This window comes from Trachemys scripta, chromosome 1, assembly GCF_013100865.1.
Source record: "Trachemys scripta elegans isolate TJP31775 chromosome 1, CAS_Tse_1.0, whole genome shotgun sequence".
Taxonomy (NCBI): Eukaryota; Metazoa; Chordata; order Testudines; family Emydidae; genus Trachemys; species Trachemys scripta.
The window spans coordinates 212111510-212128585 of NC_048298.1; the positions used below are offsets into that span (position 1 = coordinate 212111510).

The following is a 17076-nucleotide window of genomic DNA, read 5'->3' on the forward strand; positions in this document are numbered from 1 at the left end:
GTCCCCGCAGCAGGCCCCGGCTCGGGGGGTTCGGAGGCGCCGCAGCCGCGGAGCGCCATGGCCGCTTCCTCCCCCGCGGCAGTGGGAGCTGCAGCAGCGGCTGCTCCCGAGTCCCGCTGGCCGGGGGGAGAACAGCCGCCACCTGGCCCTGCGGGCCGCCCCCCTCCTCACCCAACCACCCGACTGAGTCCTGCCTGCTCGCGGCCAGGCCGGACTCTTACTCACCCCGGCCCCGCGCTTCCCCTGCGTCTCCCGGGCCTCCCTCCAGCGCTTGCGGAGGAAGGGGGAATGGTGAGCCCGGGGAAGAGGCGAGGATTCGGGGAGGGAGCCAATCGGGGGAGGAGGGGGCGGAGTCGGGGCGGGGGGGGGTGCGAGTACTTCCGGTCTCTAGGCTCCGGGGCATTTCCTTGTTTGTCCGGTTGTCCCGACCGCATGTCGGTCGGGACGCGGGACAAACAAGGAAATATCGGGACGGTCCCGATAAAATCAGGACGTCTGGTCACCCTACCCCCAGGGCAGGGCCAGGGACAAAGCTGCACCCACCCTCCGTGAGCGGCAGCTGCATTCGCTGGACGTTAGAAGAGCACTCGCCTTCTACATAGACAGAACGAAGCCATTCTGCAAAATAACCCAGTTGTTTGTTGCTCTAGCAGAGCGAATGAAAGATTCGCCAGTCTCCTCCCAGCGGATATCCTCCTGGATCACGGTGTGTATTCACGCTTGCTATGGCTTAGTGAAGGTCCCTCCGCCTGTTGTCACGGCTCACTCCACGTATCAGCAGCCTTCCTGGCACACGTACCCCTCCAGGACATCTGCAGGGCTGCCGCATGGAGTTCGGTGCACACTTTCACGTCACACTGCACCATCGTTCACCAATCACATGATGATACAGCCTTCGGTAGGACGATTCTCCAGTCTGCAATACCTTGACTCAGACCCCACTTCCGACGTAAGGCTTGGGAGTCACCTAATTGGAATAGATATGAGCAACACATCTTGAAGAACAACAGTTACAAAAGGTGAATAACTGTTTTTTCTGGTGTATGTATTTTCACCTTTCCTGGGTTTTCACAAGCCATATACAATGGATTCCAGCTACGTATCCTGGGTTAACAATATTAAGGAGCAGAACTTAATTTCCTTGATGATTTCAGAAATCACGACATCATAGTCAGTAGAAGAACTCTTCAAATCATAGCTTGCAATCTTCAAACCAAGGATCCTGTCATGTTGTTCATGATCATGCTTTCAAGAATGTATCTAAGTACTTATGGATTGAGGTCACATTTTAGCTATTTTATTTTTAAGGTCTTGCAAAGCAGTATAGTCCCTCCTGTGTAAATGAGATGTATGGATGAAAAGCACTACATAAGTACTAGATGGTTCTATTTATTATCATTCAAGTTTCAATGAAATTTCTGAAAAAGACATGTCTGGGAATTTGAAGAAAGAGTATTTAATGGGCTTTAAGGCCAGAAAGGACTATTATTATCATCTAGTCTGAACTCCAGCGTAACGCAGGCCATAGACACTTATTTACTTCTGTACCAAGCTCATAGTTTCTTTTTGAACTATAGCATATCTTTTAGAAAGACAGCCCAGCCTTGATTTTAGCCTAAGGTTTCGGCTTGATCAGAAAGTTTCCACTATATTTATGAAGTGTAAAATATGGATCCAACATTTCCTTTAAGCTTAGAAAGAGCAATAAACAGAAAAAGTGCACAGGAACTTCCTTACATTAGATAGGGGTGAGGCTGTCAGTGATTATTTTCTCAAAGTCAGGAGATTTTCTGTAGAGGCCAAGACATACTCAAATACGGTTTCAAGGCTTTCAGGTTACAAATATAATTTATCAATTGCAAATTGTTGCAGTAAGTAGGTTTATTATATATATGTCAAATACAGTAAAGTGTGTGTGTGGTTTTTTAAAATTTTATTTGAACAAAAATATGCAGAGATTCCAGAGACCACAAGAGGGCACATCAGACCACATTCTGAGATAATTTTGCTTTTAAGGATCTTGTTGGAAGACTGTTTAAGCAGCTCCAATCTTTCTATCATAGCTATTGCTGAATACATTTTTTTATAAATTTAATTTATTCCTTACATCTGTCTTGTTCTGGCATAACATGTTTCTAATTATTTCTGCTTTTACCAGGATGCCAAACTGGTGATGTGCAGTTTATCCCATTGTAAAGCTATGATAATAGCATTAGCTGCCCTTTTCGCATTTACCTCAGTTGTTATTAATTTAGAAAACAGGAAACTAAAAACATTTTCATTCTCATTTACCAAATTGCAGTTTACTGTATTGATAACTTGTTCCCAACTATTTGATTCAAGAATGCAGGTGTCTCCAAGATACTGAAAATTGTATACAAAGCATATAGTTTTCAGTGATAACAGACTTATTCTTGTGGAAAACTGTGCCCTCAGCATTGAAAGTGAATAAAATCAGCATAGAAAATGAGTAAAGTTTTCCACATGAAGTGGCATATGTAATGATACAAGATGTGCCTCCAGAACCATACTTCATTCATTCTCCCTCTTACAACATGCACAACTGAGATGAGCAGTTGAAATTTTCAAGGCTGACACAGAGTAGAAATTTATTTATTTATTTTTAATTGTCAGAGCAGTAGTAAATTCTGGGCCTTCTTTTTCAGCTAGGTGGAACTATTGGAGACATTGAAGGAATGCCATTTGTTGAGGCATTCAGACAGTTCCAGTTTAAGGCAAAAAGAGAAAACTTCTGCAATATCCACGTTAGCCTTGTACCACAGGTAAATTAGTAAGATAATATATTTTAATTTTCAGTTAAGTTTTGCCATGTACTGCATTCTATATCATTTTTTTCAGGAGTTGTAGTGGAGGGAGTCAGTGTTTTAAAGCTTAAAGAGACAATGGGTAAAATCCTTGCTCCTCTGAAGCCAATGGGAGTTTTGCCATTGATTTTACTGGAGCCAGGTTTTTACCCAATATTCTTTAATAGTCTCCCTTTTAGTATTCCAGGTAATGTGAGTGAAGACTAATAATACTAACTCATCTGTAAGGCTACATCTGCTTTATAATGCTGAAAATTTTGTGTTCTATCTAACCATAACTTTTACACCAAAAATAGATTAAAAGGATTTTTTTTAAGTTGTAAATATTCATAGGCAAGTTTTTGGAAGGTAGACGTGGGGTACTGACGATACCACCATATTTTCCAGAATTTCTTTTGGATTATCTATATAGATAAAAAAGAGCATATTCTGCCCTGATTTATATTAACCCATTTACAATTAATTTCAATGGCAGTTGAATGTGTATATTTGAGGACAGAGTTGTGTACTAAATTCCAATCAGTTCCACTTGTGGAAAGTCATTGAAGGCGTGGCACTGTTTTGTAGCGTTTCCGAGCTACTACAGAAAGTCCAATTTTGGACATTTCTCCTCCTCAGTTCTGAGCCCTATACTCTCTATATACTGATCTAAAAGAGACAGTTGGCCTGAATTAGTGCTGTTTGGCTAGAAATTCCACAGGGTTTCTAATGCATGCAATAATACAGTGTTACTATTCTCCATTCTAACATATTGTGCTTTGCTATGATGTATACTTTTTTCTCCTTGTCAATATCCTTACTTTTACTGACATTTCTTTGTTTTTTAACTATAATTGTCCTGATACTAGAACTGAGTTACTGTTTCAGCCTTTAAAATATATGTTTCCAGCCTAATGCTACTGGAGAACAGAAAACAAAACCTACACAGAACAGTGTTCGAGCGCTGAGAGGCCTAGGTTTGTCTCCAGATCTGGTGAGTTCTTAGGGTTATGATAAAATCTGTGTTTATAGGTCATCTAGATATATTGGTGCATATAAATAATTCAAAGCATAAGGCTCCAGTTCTTTCTACTCTGAAAGGGAATCTGTCTTAGGCCAAGTCTCCACTAGAAAATTAAGTTGGTTTAACTGTCGCGCAGGGGTATGAAAAGCCCACATCTCTGAGTGGTGTATTTAAGCTGACCTAACCCATGGTATAGACAGTGCTATGTCAATGGAAGAATTCTTCTGTTGACCTAGCTACCACCTATCGGGGAGGTGGATTACCTATGCCAATGAGAGAATACTTCCCGTTGTCAGAGGAGTGTCTACTTTGAAGTGGTACAGCAGTGCAGCTGCAGTGGTGCAGCTGTGCTGCTGTAATATTTCAAGTGTAGACAAGCCCTTATGAGGGAGGGGAAGGAAGCAACTTGGACCATACCAGTGTACTAAAAACCAAAGAAATTAAACTACAAAAGTGTACTGAATGTCAATATACTTTTATCCCTTAAATATCATGGGATTCTAGCTATGCTCTTCCCATTAAAGAGTCTTATAGCAAAATCTCTATATATGGCTTTAAAAATCTAGAGTTAAGGTTGGATCTATTCTGAGAGGAATGTGAGGCTGTATCATCAGTTTTACTAATGAATTCAGAAAAATAATCCATCATTTGAAAATATGTATCCAATTAAAATATGGATGTTCAGACAAACAATTTAACTATAAAATGTGTGAATGAATGTGCAAAGGTGTCGGATTATTTCCTCAGCCTGGCCACCTGTATCACAGGTGAAGCATGGGATGGAAAACAGGCTACAAAGAGCCACTGTATCCCTCCCCATGCAGGAGATGCCAGCACACTAACTAGCAAAGATATGCTTGTTTTCCAAATAAAATATGCTGCACTGCGTAGAAGCCTGTCATGGAGTACTTTGTCTTTGGAGCAGAGGAGAGACAGATTGCAGTGATCTGAGCCAGAATCTGCTTCCTGGTCTGCTCTAGTAGCAGCCCTTTGCTTGGGGCTTTGGGCAAACCATAATATAATTCTAAGGGCTCAGCTCTGCAAGGTGCTGGGCATTCCCTTAATGTCCTGAGCTCCCTCCCTCCACTGACTCTGTTGGGAGTTGAAGCTGTTTAGCACTTCACAGGAGTGTGTAGTATCTTGCAGTATCAAGCCCCTAGTAAGATATACAACTCTGCTGTTTGGTATAATTATGTTGTTATACAATGACAATGTACACAAGTAAATATTATGTTCTGCCTTTCTTTTGTAAATTTTCTTTTTCCTGAACCTTTCCAAGAGATATAACTTCTTAGTCCATATGTTCTTTTGGTTAAATGCTACTGCTTCAGCCATAAAATACATCCTCGTATTCCAAATACCAATTAAGTGTAATTTGGTAGAACAAAGTTATTGAATTTTGTTCCTATCACAGGTAAATCAATAATCTCACTAATGAACACTGCAAAATTAATTAATCTGCCAGCACTTTGAAAGCCTGGCTCTTTGTGCCTTTCCCAGACAGAACTCCCATGGAGTGTTCCGGCTATCAACATTGTACTTGTGGCAGACTTGTTAAACTTTGCCAATTTTCTTTTCTAAAATCCAATAAATAAAAATGCACTTTCCGATTACCTTAATTTCTACAAATTAGAAGCCTCCTATCCAGCAGTGAGTGCCTCATAAAAGAAATGAATATCTTTTTTATAACTCATTAAACTAAATATGTTTTGGTGGTTCATTATAAAAATGTTAATATTTGTATGTGTGGGGGAATCAGTTGTCCATACTAACTATAACAAATTTTAAAATTATATCTCATACATCACCTGAATGGTTTAAATGTGGTAAGACTGAATACTGTTTGTTTAAAAATAAAATAAAATACTGTCTATTTTCTGAAACAAAGGAAGAAATGTAAGATGCAAAAAAAACAAAAACAAACCAACCCCAAAGAAAACACACACTGGCAAATTCCAAAACTTAAAAGTAATCTTTAAAAACAACAGTTGAGTCTAAGTCACAGTGAATTCACCTCTACGTATAATAAACAAACACATTAGTGTTATCAAGAATAAAAAAATAACTATATAATTATCACCCAGCAACCCTAATGCTTACTCAAAATAAATACTGTTCTGTCATTAGGAAACTCGAAAAATAAACAGTATGATGCAGTTTTGAAAAGGAAACAATTCTCTGTGTACGCTTTAATGATCCATATCAATAAGCCTGTAATGCAAGGCTACCTACTTAATTTTATCATACATTAATAACATTACATAATTTTCATATTAAACTACATACACATTACTATCAAGCAAAAAGCAATTATAGGCACTGTACCAGTTTTTTTTTACTGTTAATGGATAAATATATTAACCAATATTTCCCATTTAAAAATATCTATTCAAAGAAAATATTTAGGTACTGAAATCAAGATAATAAAAATACATAAGTCAAATGTATAAATAAAAAAAGTCAAACAATCCATAGGTAAGATTTATTACCTTAGCTACTCATTTCTTTGCTTTATTTCAGTTTTCACTATTAAAAAAACAACAGTGCCTATATTTTCACTGTAGGCTGTCTTAACATCCATTAGAATTCAGTTATCAAAATCCCTTCATCGTAACTGCAACATCATCAGTTTTGTAAAGGACACGAGAGGTAACCACACTGTTGTGACTTAGTAACCTTAACTGTTTTTTGACGCAGAGTTTTCACTCGTACCCAATATTTTAAGATTTAGGGCCTAAATTTCAAACTCTGTGGCATGCAATTAACTTCAGACACAAAATGGGCACCTGATTTCTGGAGACAGTTAAAGTAATTGCCTGTGCCTTATTTTGAAAATTAGACTTTTAAAAACTATTGATTTTTGAGTGTGGAATGAAAGGAAAACAGATTAATGTAGTCACTTTCCCATATCCTGAGTTTAGGCTTAAGAACAATAATTTTCCTACTATCTGTAGCTGTTGACCACTCAAACAGAGGGAGTAGTTGTCTTCTTCTAAGCTAAAGAGCTTTGAAAAATGTCTGTCTGCATGCACAATGTCTATACATCCAAGGGACTCTCTCATGACATCTTGAAAAATTATATCTTGTCTGGTTGCCAATGCTGCCCCCTTGAATTATATAATTCCTACTGTGCACCTGTATTTTATTGTTTTGGAAATATAAACCAGACGTTGTTACTATAGTTTTTTTTATTTCCTGCTATTGCTGATGCATTTAACTTTTATGACTCCATTAGCAATAATTTTACCGCAGCATGCAGAGAACCCTTAACTCCTGGTGTCACCCACTTGGAAGCTGTGTGTTAAGAATTATAGACTTCTCTGTAATGTCTTGAACACACATTGTTATGGCTGATAAAGCCTTTCTCCAAGACAGTAGTCCATTTTTAAGTGTAACTGGATATTCACCCACATTTAGATAAAGGGAATTTAAAAATTACTTTCATAATTCTTCTTTAATGATTAGAACCTGCACTAGTTCTTTCTTTATGGCTGGCATTACATTTTTCCATACTGGAGTACCTATTTTGAGGGTAGGGGAAATAAAATTCAGTTGGTATGTATTCTTTTACTTAGCAAAGTGATCAAGGAATAAGAGCAAGCTTACTGAACAAAAAAGCTTTTAAAAATATAATCAGCACTTGCACACAAACAAATCAGAAATAGGCGGGAAAGACATTCTGTGTTTTTATAGTGGCTGACATCATGGGGACTAGGGCTCCTATGTGCTATGGTAACATAAATAATAATTGAGAAATTAATCGCTTAGCATCTGTCCTGGAAAAAAAAAATCCTCGTTGGTAAAAATTGCAAATATTTCCACAAATTCCCAAATGTCCTGCTTTCAGCACAAAGGATTCACAGATATAAATACATCAGAAAAAGGGAATTGGAAAGTTAGAAAAGAAAAGAAACTCCTCTCTTTGGTCTATCGATCTTCTCTTCCAGGGACACAGATCAGCTTCCAGGTCCACTGGGCAGCAGTCAGGTGAATTACAAACAAACCAAAATGTACTGTTAAGGTACTTGAAAGATAAAGAAAGTATGTAAATAAACAAAGGATAACTGAAAAAAACACAACAAACTTGGTGATAATGTATCACACTTTTGACTCTCCTTATTCTTTGCTCTTTGGTGTGTTACTTAAATGGTACCTGAAGAGTAAATGAGTAAAGCATGAAAGAATAAAGAGTAGGGTCAGGAAAAAGTGGGGAATTGAGGAGGAGGGGAGAGAGGTAGCGTTGCAAGCAGAGGAAGCAATGGAAATATAAAAAGTAGAAAACAGGAAAGTAGGCGAATAAAGGTATAGATATGTGGTGGAGATCTGATGTAGCTATGTCTTGTTAAATGGTATTATGATGGGTTGGATCACAGAAACCCCCTTGGGAACTGCCAATTGATGTGCCAAGACTACTTCTGCCTGTGCTTTCCTGCCCTGGCAGCTTAGGACTTCAGTGCCCTTCCTGGTTTGAGCCAGACCCGCTAGCCTGCTGCAAACCCAGACCCAGGGTCTGAACCATGTCCCCTAACAGCTGTAGGCTTAACTGAAAGCAACTTACAGAAGTGTCCCTGTCTTTAACACCCAGATGTCCAACTCCCAATGGGGTCCAAACCCCAAATAAATCCATTTTACTCTGTATAAAGCTTATACAGGGTAAACTCATAAATTGTTTGCCCTCTATAACACTGATAGCGAGATATGCACAGCTGTTTGCCCCCCCCCGCCCCAGGTATTAATACATATTCTGGGTTAATTAAGAAGTAAAAAATGATTTTATTAAATACAGAAAGTAGGATTTAAGTGGTTCCAAGTAGTAATAGACAGAACAAAGTGAATTACCAAGTGAAATAAAATAAAACATGCAAATCTAAGCCTAATACAGTCATACAACTGAGTACAGATAAAATCTCACCCTGAGAGATGTTTCAATAAGTCTCTTTCACAGACTGGACACCTTCCTAGTCTGGGCACAGTCCTTTCCCCTGGTACAGTCCTTGTTCCAGCTCAGGTGGTAGCTAGAGGATTCCTCATGATGGCTGCCCCTTTTGTTCTGTTCCACCCATTTATATATCTTTTGCATAAGGTGGGAATCCTTTGTCCCTCTCTGGGTTCCCATTCCCTCCTTCTCAATGGAAAAGCACCAGGTTAAAGATGGATTTCAGTTCAGGTGACATGATCACATGTCACTATAAGCCTTCATTACCCACTTGCCAGCACACAGGTATACAGGAAGACTTGCAAGTAAAACAGAGCCATCTACAGACAATTGTCCTGGTTAATGGGAGTCCTCAAGATTCCAAACCACCATTAATGGCCCACACTTTGCATAATTACAATAGGCCCTCAGAGTTATATTTCATATTTCTAGTTTCAGATACAAGAGTGATACATTTATACAAATAGGATGATCACACTCAGTAGATTATAAGCTTTGTAATGATACCTTACAAGAGACCTTTTGCATGAAACATATTCCAGTTACGTTATATTTAAACTCATTAGCATATTTTCATAAAATATAAAGAGTGCAACGTCACAGGTATTTATGTGACTTATGATATATTGTAGAATTCCCAGGAAAAAATTATTTGTCCAGGCTGTTGTTTCTTGAGAGCTCAATCTTTTCCATGATTAATGTTGAGGAGCTTCCATTTACTTAGTTTTTTCCTATCTTATTTTTCCACACTTCTTATTTATGTTTTATATATTATGTATTTTGACAGATAGTCTGCAGAAGTACAAAGCCTATAGAAATGGCTGTGAAGGAAAAGATTTCCATGTTTTGCCATGTGGAACCTGAACAGGTTTGTAGTTTGACTTCATCTCTCTTTTTCTCAAAGTATACAATTCTGATTTTTCTAGTTTTATACAGCTTAAATATCTGAATGTATTTCTGTTTTTAATCTCCAAGAAATACTTGTTTCAATAATACACTGATTTTTAAATTGCAAGTAATTATATGATGAAATATAAAATAGTCAATATATAAAATATAAACTACTCAACGTTACTGGATATTGTTTACATGTTAATTTTGATATGTCAAATAGCCTTTAATAATTTGGTCACACTTACTACAAAGGATCCAATTATAGATTGTTTATAAAGGGTTAAGAATTAATAGATTTTTGAATACATGTTTAATCAGTTGTTATAAATTGTTAGAACAATACTTCAGAAGGTTGCTTGAAACCATGGTTTATAATAATCTATAACAGGTTTTACCAATGCATCTATAACTATGTATAGCATCCTCTTTATGTCTCTAATGCACATATAAAATTTACATCAGTTATTAATCCTCTGTAAACTTTTTATAACAGCACCATTAACAGTGACTAAATTGTCAATGGCTCTTCAATACACCAAAATGAACATGCAAATACTATCCAATAATAAAGCTTTTACATGTTAACAAGCATAATAGATTCATATATGGCTCATGTAGACACCACAATTCCTTTCTGAGTGTGTCAGTGTGGCTCACATTGTAGGTGCGCATGCACTTGATGCATATGAGACTGGAATTTGTTTGAATAGCCGTGTTGGTCGGAGCCATGCATGCGCCCAGTGCTGCCTCATGAGAGCATAAGGGCCAAAGTGGCCACAACCCTCCCTCAGTTCCTGCTTACCACTCATGGCCCAGACTTCTGCTCCAGAAGGGAGGGAGTCAGCCGAGGCCCATTACTAGACGCTTTGATTCTTCGATGGCCTGGAGGACCTCTATATGCCTTTCTGCTGATGCTTCTGATTCCCAGGGGAATATTCAAGATTAGATGTGACAAGGCTGCGATCATTCCGATAGCCTCTTACTGGATGAGACAGTTCTGGTGTCAGATCTATTGTAGATGTCCGAAGTGGCTGCTGAGCCAGCTCCTAACCTGCCTAAACATATCATCTTAGAACCAAGGTCAGATACTGCACCCAGACTCTCAGTCATAGCACCTGATAGCTTGGTGGTCGGCTGGTTGAGCACTACTTGCAGAGACTGCTCCCTATGATTCAAGAAATTCTCAGACAGAGCTGGAAACTTTCCACCATGAAGACTTGTGTCCCGAAATGGAAAAGATTTTCTGTGTGGGAAGCCCAAAACAATATGGACCCAATTGAGGACCTGGCACTGAAGTTCCTCAACTATATGTTGCTCCTGAAGCATGCAGCACAAGCATTTTACACTCTCAGGTTTTACCTTGCAGCAATATTGGTGTGCCATAATCTGGTACAGTCATACTCTAACTTCTCTCATCTGACGGTATTGAAATTCCTCCAGGGCCTCCTTGATACTTAAGCTCTGATTAGACACCAACGACTATGTGGGACCTCAGCATTATCCGCCTAAAAACTCCTGGAGCCTCCTTTTAAAACACTGTTGGATTGCTCATTACACCACCAAGATGGTGTCTCTGGTGGCCATCCCTTAATGCAGAGGGTCAGTGAGTTCTAAGCCCTCATAGCTGGACTGCCTTTCACATCCTGCCATAGCGATAAAGTGGTGTTGAAATCATACCCCAATTTCATCCCTAAAGGAGTCTTAGAATTTCACCTGAACCAGTCAGTCACCCTACCAGTCTTTTTCTCAAAGCCGCATTCGACTCTGGGAGAAAAGAAGCTGAATACTAAGATGTATCCAGAGCTTTGCTCAGTGACCTTAACAGGATCAAGCCTTTCAGGCTGAATCCAAACTTCTGGACATTTCTGGCCCATCAAAAGGCCAAGCCATCTTGTCACAGAGACTCTCTAAGTCAGTGGTTCCCAAACTGGGGTTCGTGAAATGTTGTAGGGGGTTCTTGGGAAAAAAATCCCTAATGGCGGACAGAGCTGTCCCTAGTGAGAATGGGACCAGAAGCCCGGAGCCCCTGGACTTCCAAGAGCTAAGCAGATCAAAGCAAGCACATCTATTACACTGAGGAGATTTAAACTTCAAGACTCCTTATAAGAAATGGAAAGGGAGGTGGATATTTTTGGCTGTTTTTAAAATTAAATAGGCGGCTAGTATTGTTTTTAAAATTATTATGAAGAAGAAGTTTAAGCTTTGTTTTAACATACATTGTTTGACTGGACTGCTCAAGACCTGAATGCTTGTGTAGAAGGAACACTTTGAGTTGGCTTCTTAAATACCTTCATTCTGTTTCACATCTGACACTCCTTGATGAAACATAGGAGCCTTGTCTTATAACAGGCTTATTCAGAGCAGTACAAGCTACGAAAGTGAGATCTTGGAAGAGTGTTGCCGTTTTCATAATGTAATAAAAATACTGTAATGATAAATAATAATTAATAATAAATAGTATGTAATATGCATGTCATAAAAAAATTATATTTCCAAGATCACTACTTTTATAATTTATACTCAGGTAAAGGAGAAAATTCCTGGAAATATTCATTTTTAGGAGGGGTTTCGCGAGACTTGACATTTTTGTGAAAGGGGTCACAGGTTGTTAAAGTTTGGGAGCCACTGCTCTGAGTGGATCACAAAGTTCATTTCCGCCTGCTATCAGATGGTTGATGAGTCTCTCCCTCCCAACTTCAAGACACACTCCACTTGGGCAAAGGCAGCAAGTGTCCAGCGCCTGTTTCAGTCTCTCAGATCTGTCAGGCTGCAGCCTGAAGCAACCCACTGACTTTTGTTTAAATATTATATCCTTGACATGGCTGCCAGATCCCAACTTTGGGAGAGGAGTGCTTCAATTACTGTTTGACTGATACAACAAGGAGTCTGGTGGCACCTTAACGACTGACAGATTTATTTGCACTCTATGCATCTGAAGAAGTGAGGTTTTTATCCACGAAAGCTTATGCCCAAATAAATCTGTTAGTCTTTTAGGTGCCACCAGACTCCTTGTTGTTTTTGTAGATACAGACTAACACGGCTACCCCCTGATGTTTGACTGATGCAGCTGAAACTTCTCACTCCTACCGTCCAGAGAGGTTACTGCTTGCCAGTCCTCTACAGCGGGATCCACGCTGACACATAGTCACAGGAGAAAGAATGGTTATTTACCTAACAGTAACAGTGGTTCTTTGAGATGCCTTCAATGTGGATGCCACGACCTGCCCTCCATCCCTTCTTTTTGGAGTCCCTGGCTAATACGAGCTTTGAATTGTGAGGGAACTGAGGGAGGGTTGCAGTTGCCCCAACCTTTGGGTCATTGTATGGGTGCACAAAAAAGCACAGAGTGCAGGCACAGCCCTGATGGACACAGCTAGTCAAAAAACTCCGCTATCTTATGCATGAGACACATGTCCACCTACAGTGAGATCTACACTGACTTGAAGAACCACAGTTACTGTGGGGGTAAGTAGCCATTCCTTATCAAGTAGATCTCCATACATGACATCAAGAAAGGACATATAGATTCATACTCAGGACTTCAGATTCCACAATTTCCTGCAGGCTAAATGTAGTGAGTTTAATTAGTGACAGTTGGTTCACACTTTATATTGAGGGTACATTTATAAATATATTTTTGAATTGGAACGCCTTCCATTTGATTGCATAATATAGTGTGGTACTTTAAATAGCTTTTCTTTACAGATAAGTGATTGAGAGGGACATTAAACATTGATTATGTTGTTTTATCTAATTTTACTATATGGGCAAAGTATATGTATTGAATTACATTTGTTCTGTAGGTATGAATCTCCTTAGCTTTTATATTTCGTATGCAAGTACACCTCTACCCCGATATAATGCGACCCGATATAACACGAATTCTGATATAACGCGGTAAAACAGCGCTTTGGGGGCGGGGCTGCGCACTCCGGCGGTTCAAAGCAAGTTCGAACGCGGTTTCACCTATAACGCGGTAAGATTTTTTTGGCTTCCAAGGACAGCGTTATATCGGGGTACAGGTGTATTTAGAAGACCAATTTTTGTACATAATCACAATTTATTTACTAGGTGATATTTATCCATGATGTTTCTTCCACTTACCGAGTGCCAATCCTGTTAGAAGAACAAGGCATTATTACATATTTTAAACAGAGATTAAACCTACCTATTGATGACCAACCAAGTGATCTTCTTTTCAAATGGAAGAAAATGGCAGACAGGTATTGTAACTCCTATTATGTTTTCTCAAAGTTTTTAAATCATTATGAATATAAGACTCTGGGTCAGGTCCTCATTTGGCATAAAGTGTTATAGTTCCACTGTAGTCGGTGTAACGACGCTGACTTATGCCTGCGGAGGCTCTGGCCTTCTGTGTTTAAAAATGTGTATGTTTTTTTAAAATGGGGTATTTTATTATCTTATTTTTAGAAAAGAAACATTTGTTAGAATTAGAGCTGTCAAGCAATTAAAAAATTAATCACGATTAATTGCACTGTTAATAATAGAATACCATTTATTTAAATATTTTGGATGCTTTCTACATTTTCAAATATATTGATTTCAATTACAACACAGAATACAAAGTATACAGTGCTCACTTTATATTTATATTTGATTACAAGTATTTGCATTGTAAAAAAACAAAAGAAATAGTATTTTTCAGTTCACCTATTACAAGTACTGTAGTGCAATCTCTTTATCATGAAAGTTACAAATGTAGAATCATGTAAAAAAACCTGCATTCAAAAATAAAACAATGTAAAACTTTGCATGTCCTGCAAGTACAATCAGTCCTACTTCTTGTTCAGCCAATCGCTCAGATAAACAAGTTTGTTTACATTTGCAGGAGATAATGTTGCCTGCTTCTTATTTACAATGTCACCTGAAAGTGAGAACGGGCGTTCTTATGGCACTGCTGTAGCCGGCTTTGCAAGATATTTATATGCCAGATGCGCTAAAGATTCATATATCCCTTCATGCTTCAGCCACCATTCAGGGGACATGCATCCATGCTGATGATGGGTTCTGCTCGATAACAATACAAAGCAATGAGGACCGACGCATGTTCCTTTTCATCATCTGAGTCAGATGCCACCAGCAGAAGGTTGATTTTCTTTTTTGGTGGTTCAGGTTCTGTAGTTTCCGCATCAGAGTGTTGCTCTTCTAAGACTTCTGACAGCATGCTCCACACCTCATCCCTCTCAGATTTTGGAAGGCACTTCAGATTCTTAAACCTTGAGTCGAGTGCTGTAGCTATATTGGTACCTTCTTTGCGTGTCCTTTGGAATGGTGGCGGAAGCATGAAGGGGCATACGAATGTTTAGCATATCTGGCACGTAAATACCTTGCAATGCTGGCTACAAAAGTGCCGTGCAAATGCCCGTTCTCACTTTCAGGTGACATTGTAAATAAGAAGAGGGCAGCGTTATCTCCTGTAAATGTAAACAAACTTGTTTGTCTTAATGATTGGCTGAACAAGAAGTAGGACTGAGTGGACTTGTAGGTTCTAAAGTTTTACATTGTTTTGTTTTTGAGTTCAGTTATGTAACAAAAAAAATCTACATTTGTAAGTTGCACTTTCACGACAAAGAGATTGCACTACTTTATTAGGTGAATTGAAAAATACTATTTCTTTGATCATTTTTACAGTTCAGATATTTGTAATAAAAAATAATATACACTTTGATTTCAATTACAATACAGAATACAATATATATTACTCCTGATGGCATTCTGCACCAAAACATTTAAAATTCTGTGCCCAATATTTTAAAATTCTGCAAAATTCTGCAAATTTTATTTATCAAATAAATGTGGAGGCACCAGCATGGCACTGGGGAGCACAGGGCACTGGCTGCACAGAGGTGGGAGATCACTGTGTAGCTCCCCCGTCCCGGAACTCAGACTCAGTGGTGAGTCTGCACCCAACCCTGACACAGCGCAAGGACCGGGCCTGCCCCAGAGACGCCTCAGAGCCCTGCCCCTCTGTGCCAGGTGCACCAGGTGTGGGAAGGCAGGCTCAACAAGACAGGATCAAGCGTGGAGAGGCTTAGTGTGTGTGGGGGGGGATCCAGGTGTGAGTTGAGAGGTTCTGCGTGGGGCAATCTGAGTGCAGGTGGCTCAATGGGGGATCCGGGCGCGAGGGGGGATCTGGATGCACAGGGACTTGTTGGGGGGTTCTGGGTGCAATGGTAATGGGACTCTGCAGCAGGATCCCGGTGAAGGTGGTTGGGGCTCAGCGGGGGGGTCTGAGTGTGGGTGGGGATAGAGCTCAGCAGGGGGGTCTGGGCGGGGCTTGGTAGGTGGGGCTCTGGATGCAGGTTGCTCATTGGGGTGGTCCAGGTGCAGGGGGAGTGGGGTTCGTCGGGGGGCTTCTGGGTGCAGAGGGGATGAGGGGGTCTGGATGCATGGGGGTTGTTCGGATGGGGGAGCAGCTCCCTGCACAACGATCCCTCCCCCTGCAGCTGAGGAACGATGGGTGCAGGAAGTGCTGGGAGTGGGGGGTGGGGTGGGACTTTGCAGAGCTTCCTATAGCCGGGGGAGAAATCTGGGAGTGGGTCTGACCCAGCCCCGGTTGCTATGCAGGGGAAGAGGAAGTCCCGTCCTCCCCAGCCAAGCCAGGACTAGTAGCTGAGCCCAGTGCAGGGTAGGAGCCACCTGCCACGTCTTCCCCAGTCCCGCTCCTACTCCACAGTGATTTACCTCTCTGCCGGCTACCCTGGGCACTCAAAACATACTGCTGGGAAGGGTCGCATGACCGCTTTTGTGGCTTCCCTTTGCTTCCCTGTCAGACAGTTATTTTTCTGCAAGGAAACAAAGAAATCTGCAGGGGACATAAATTCTGCACATGCGCAGTGGCGCATAATTCCCCCAGGAGTAAGATATGAAAATGTAGAAAAACATTCAAAATATTTAATAAATTTCAATTGTTATTCTATTGTTTCACTGTGTGATTAAAAACTGTGATTAATCTTGATTAATTTTTTTAATCACAATTAATTGTTTTAAGTTAATTGCATGAGTTAACTGCGATTAATCAACAGCCTTAGTTAGAATGCATAATATGAGCATAATAATTAGAAACCTTGCTTTTGTCAGATATGAAAGGTTGCAGAAGATGTGCTCCATAGCTCTGGTTGGCAAGTATACGAAACTAAGTGACTGCTACGCATCTGTTTTCAAGGCCTTGGAACATTCAGCTTTGGCAATTAATCACAAACTGAATTTAATGGTGAGGATCAATCTCTCTCAGTTTCAGGAATGTTTTAACATGTAATGGTTAGCTTCCATCGCTTAGGCAAATGTAATATTAAAGTGTACCTTAATTGGGACTTATATATACAGGTGTACACAAAATGACTGGATATGGTTTTTTAAGGAGTATGAGAGATTTCATTTTTATTTTATTTTAGACT

At 39.9% G+C, this 17076-nt stretch overlaps 1 protein-coding gene across 6 annotated transcripts in view; it reads left to right on the forward strand.

Moving 5' to 3' along the window:
* The window catches only part of CTPS2 (CTP synthase 2), a 132741-nt gene that overhangs the window by 31107 nt on the left and 84558 nt on the right, over positions 1-17076 (forward strand). For all 6 annotated transcript variants that reach the window (XM_034756242.1, XM_034756225.1, XM_034756251.1 and 3 more), the window contains 5 exons: positions 2667-2783; positions 3715-3798; positions 9552-9632; positions 13730-13881; positions 16760-16892. In XM_034756242.1, the coding sequence (XP_034612133.1) occupies positions 2667-2783; positions 3715-3798; positions 9552-9632; positions 13730-13881; positions 16760-16892 (567 nt within the window). The remainder of the gene's footprint in view (positions 1-2666; positions 2784-3714; positions 3799-9551; positions 9633-13729; positions 13882-16759; positions 16893-17076) is intronic.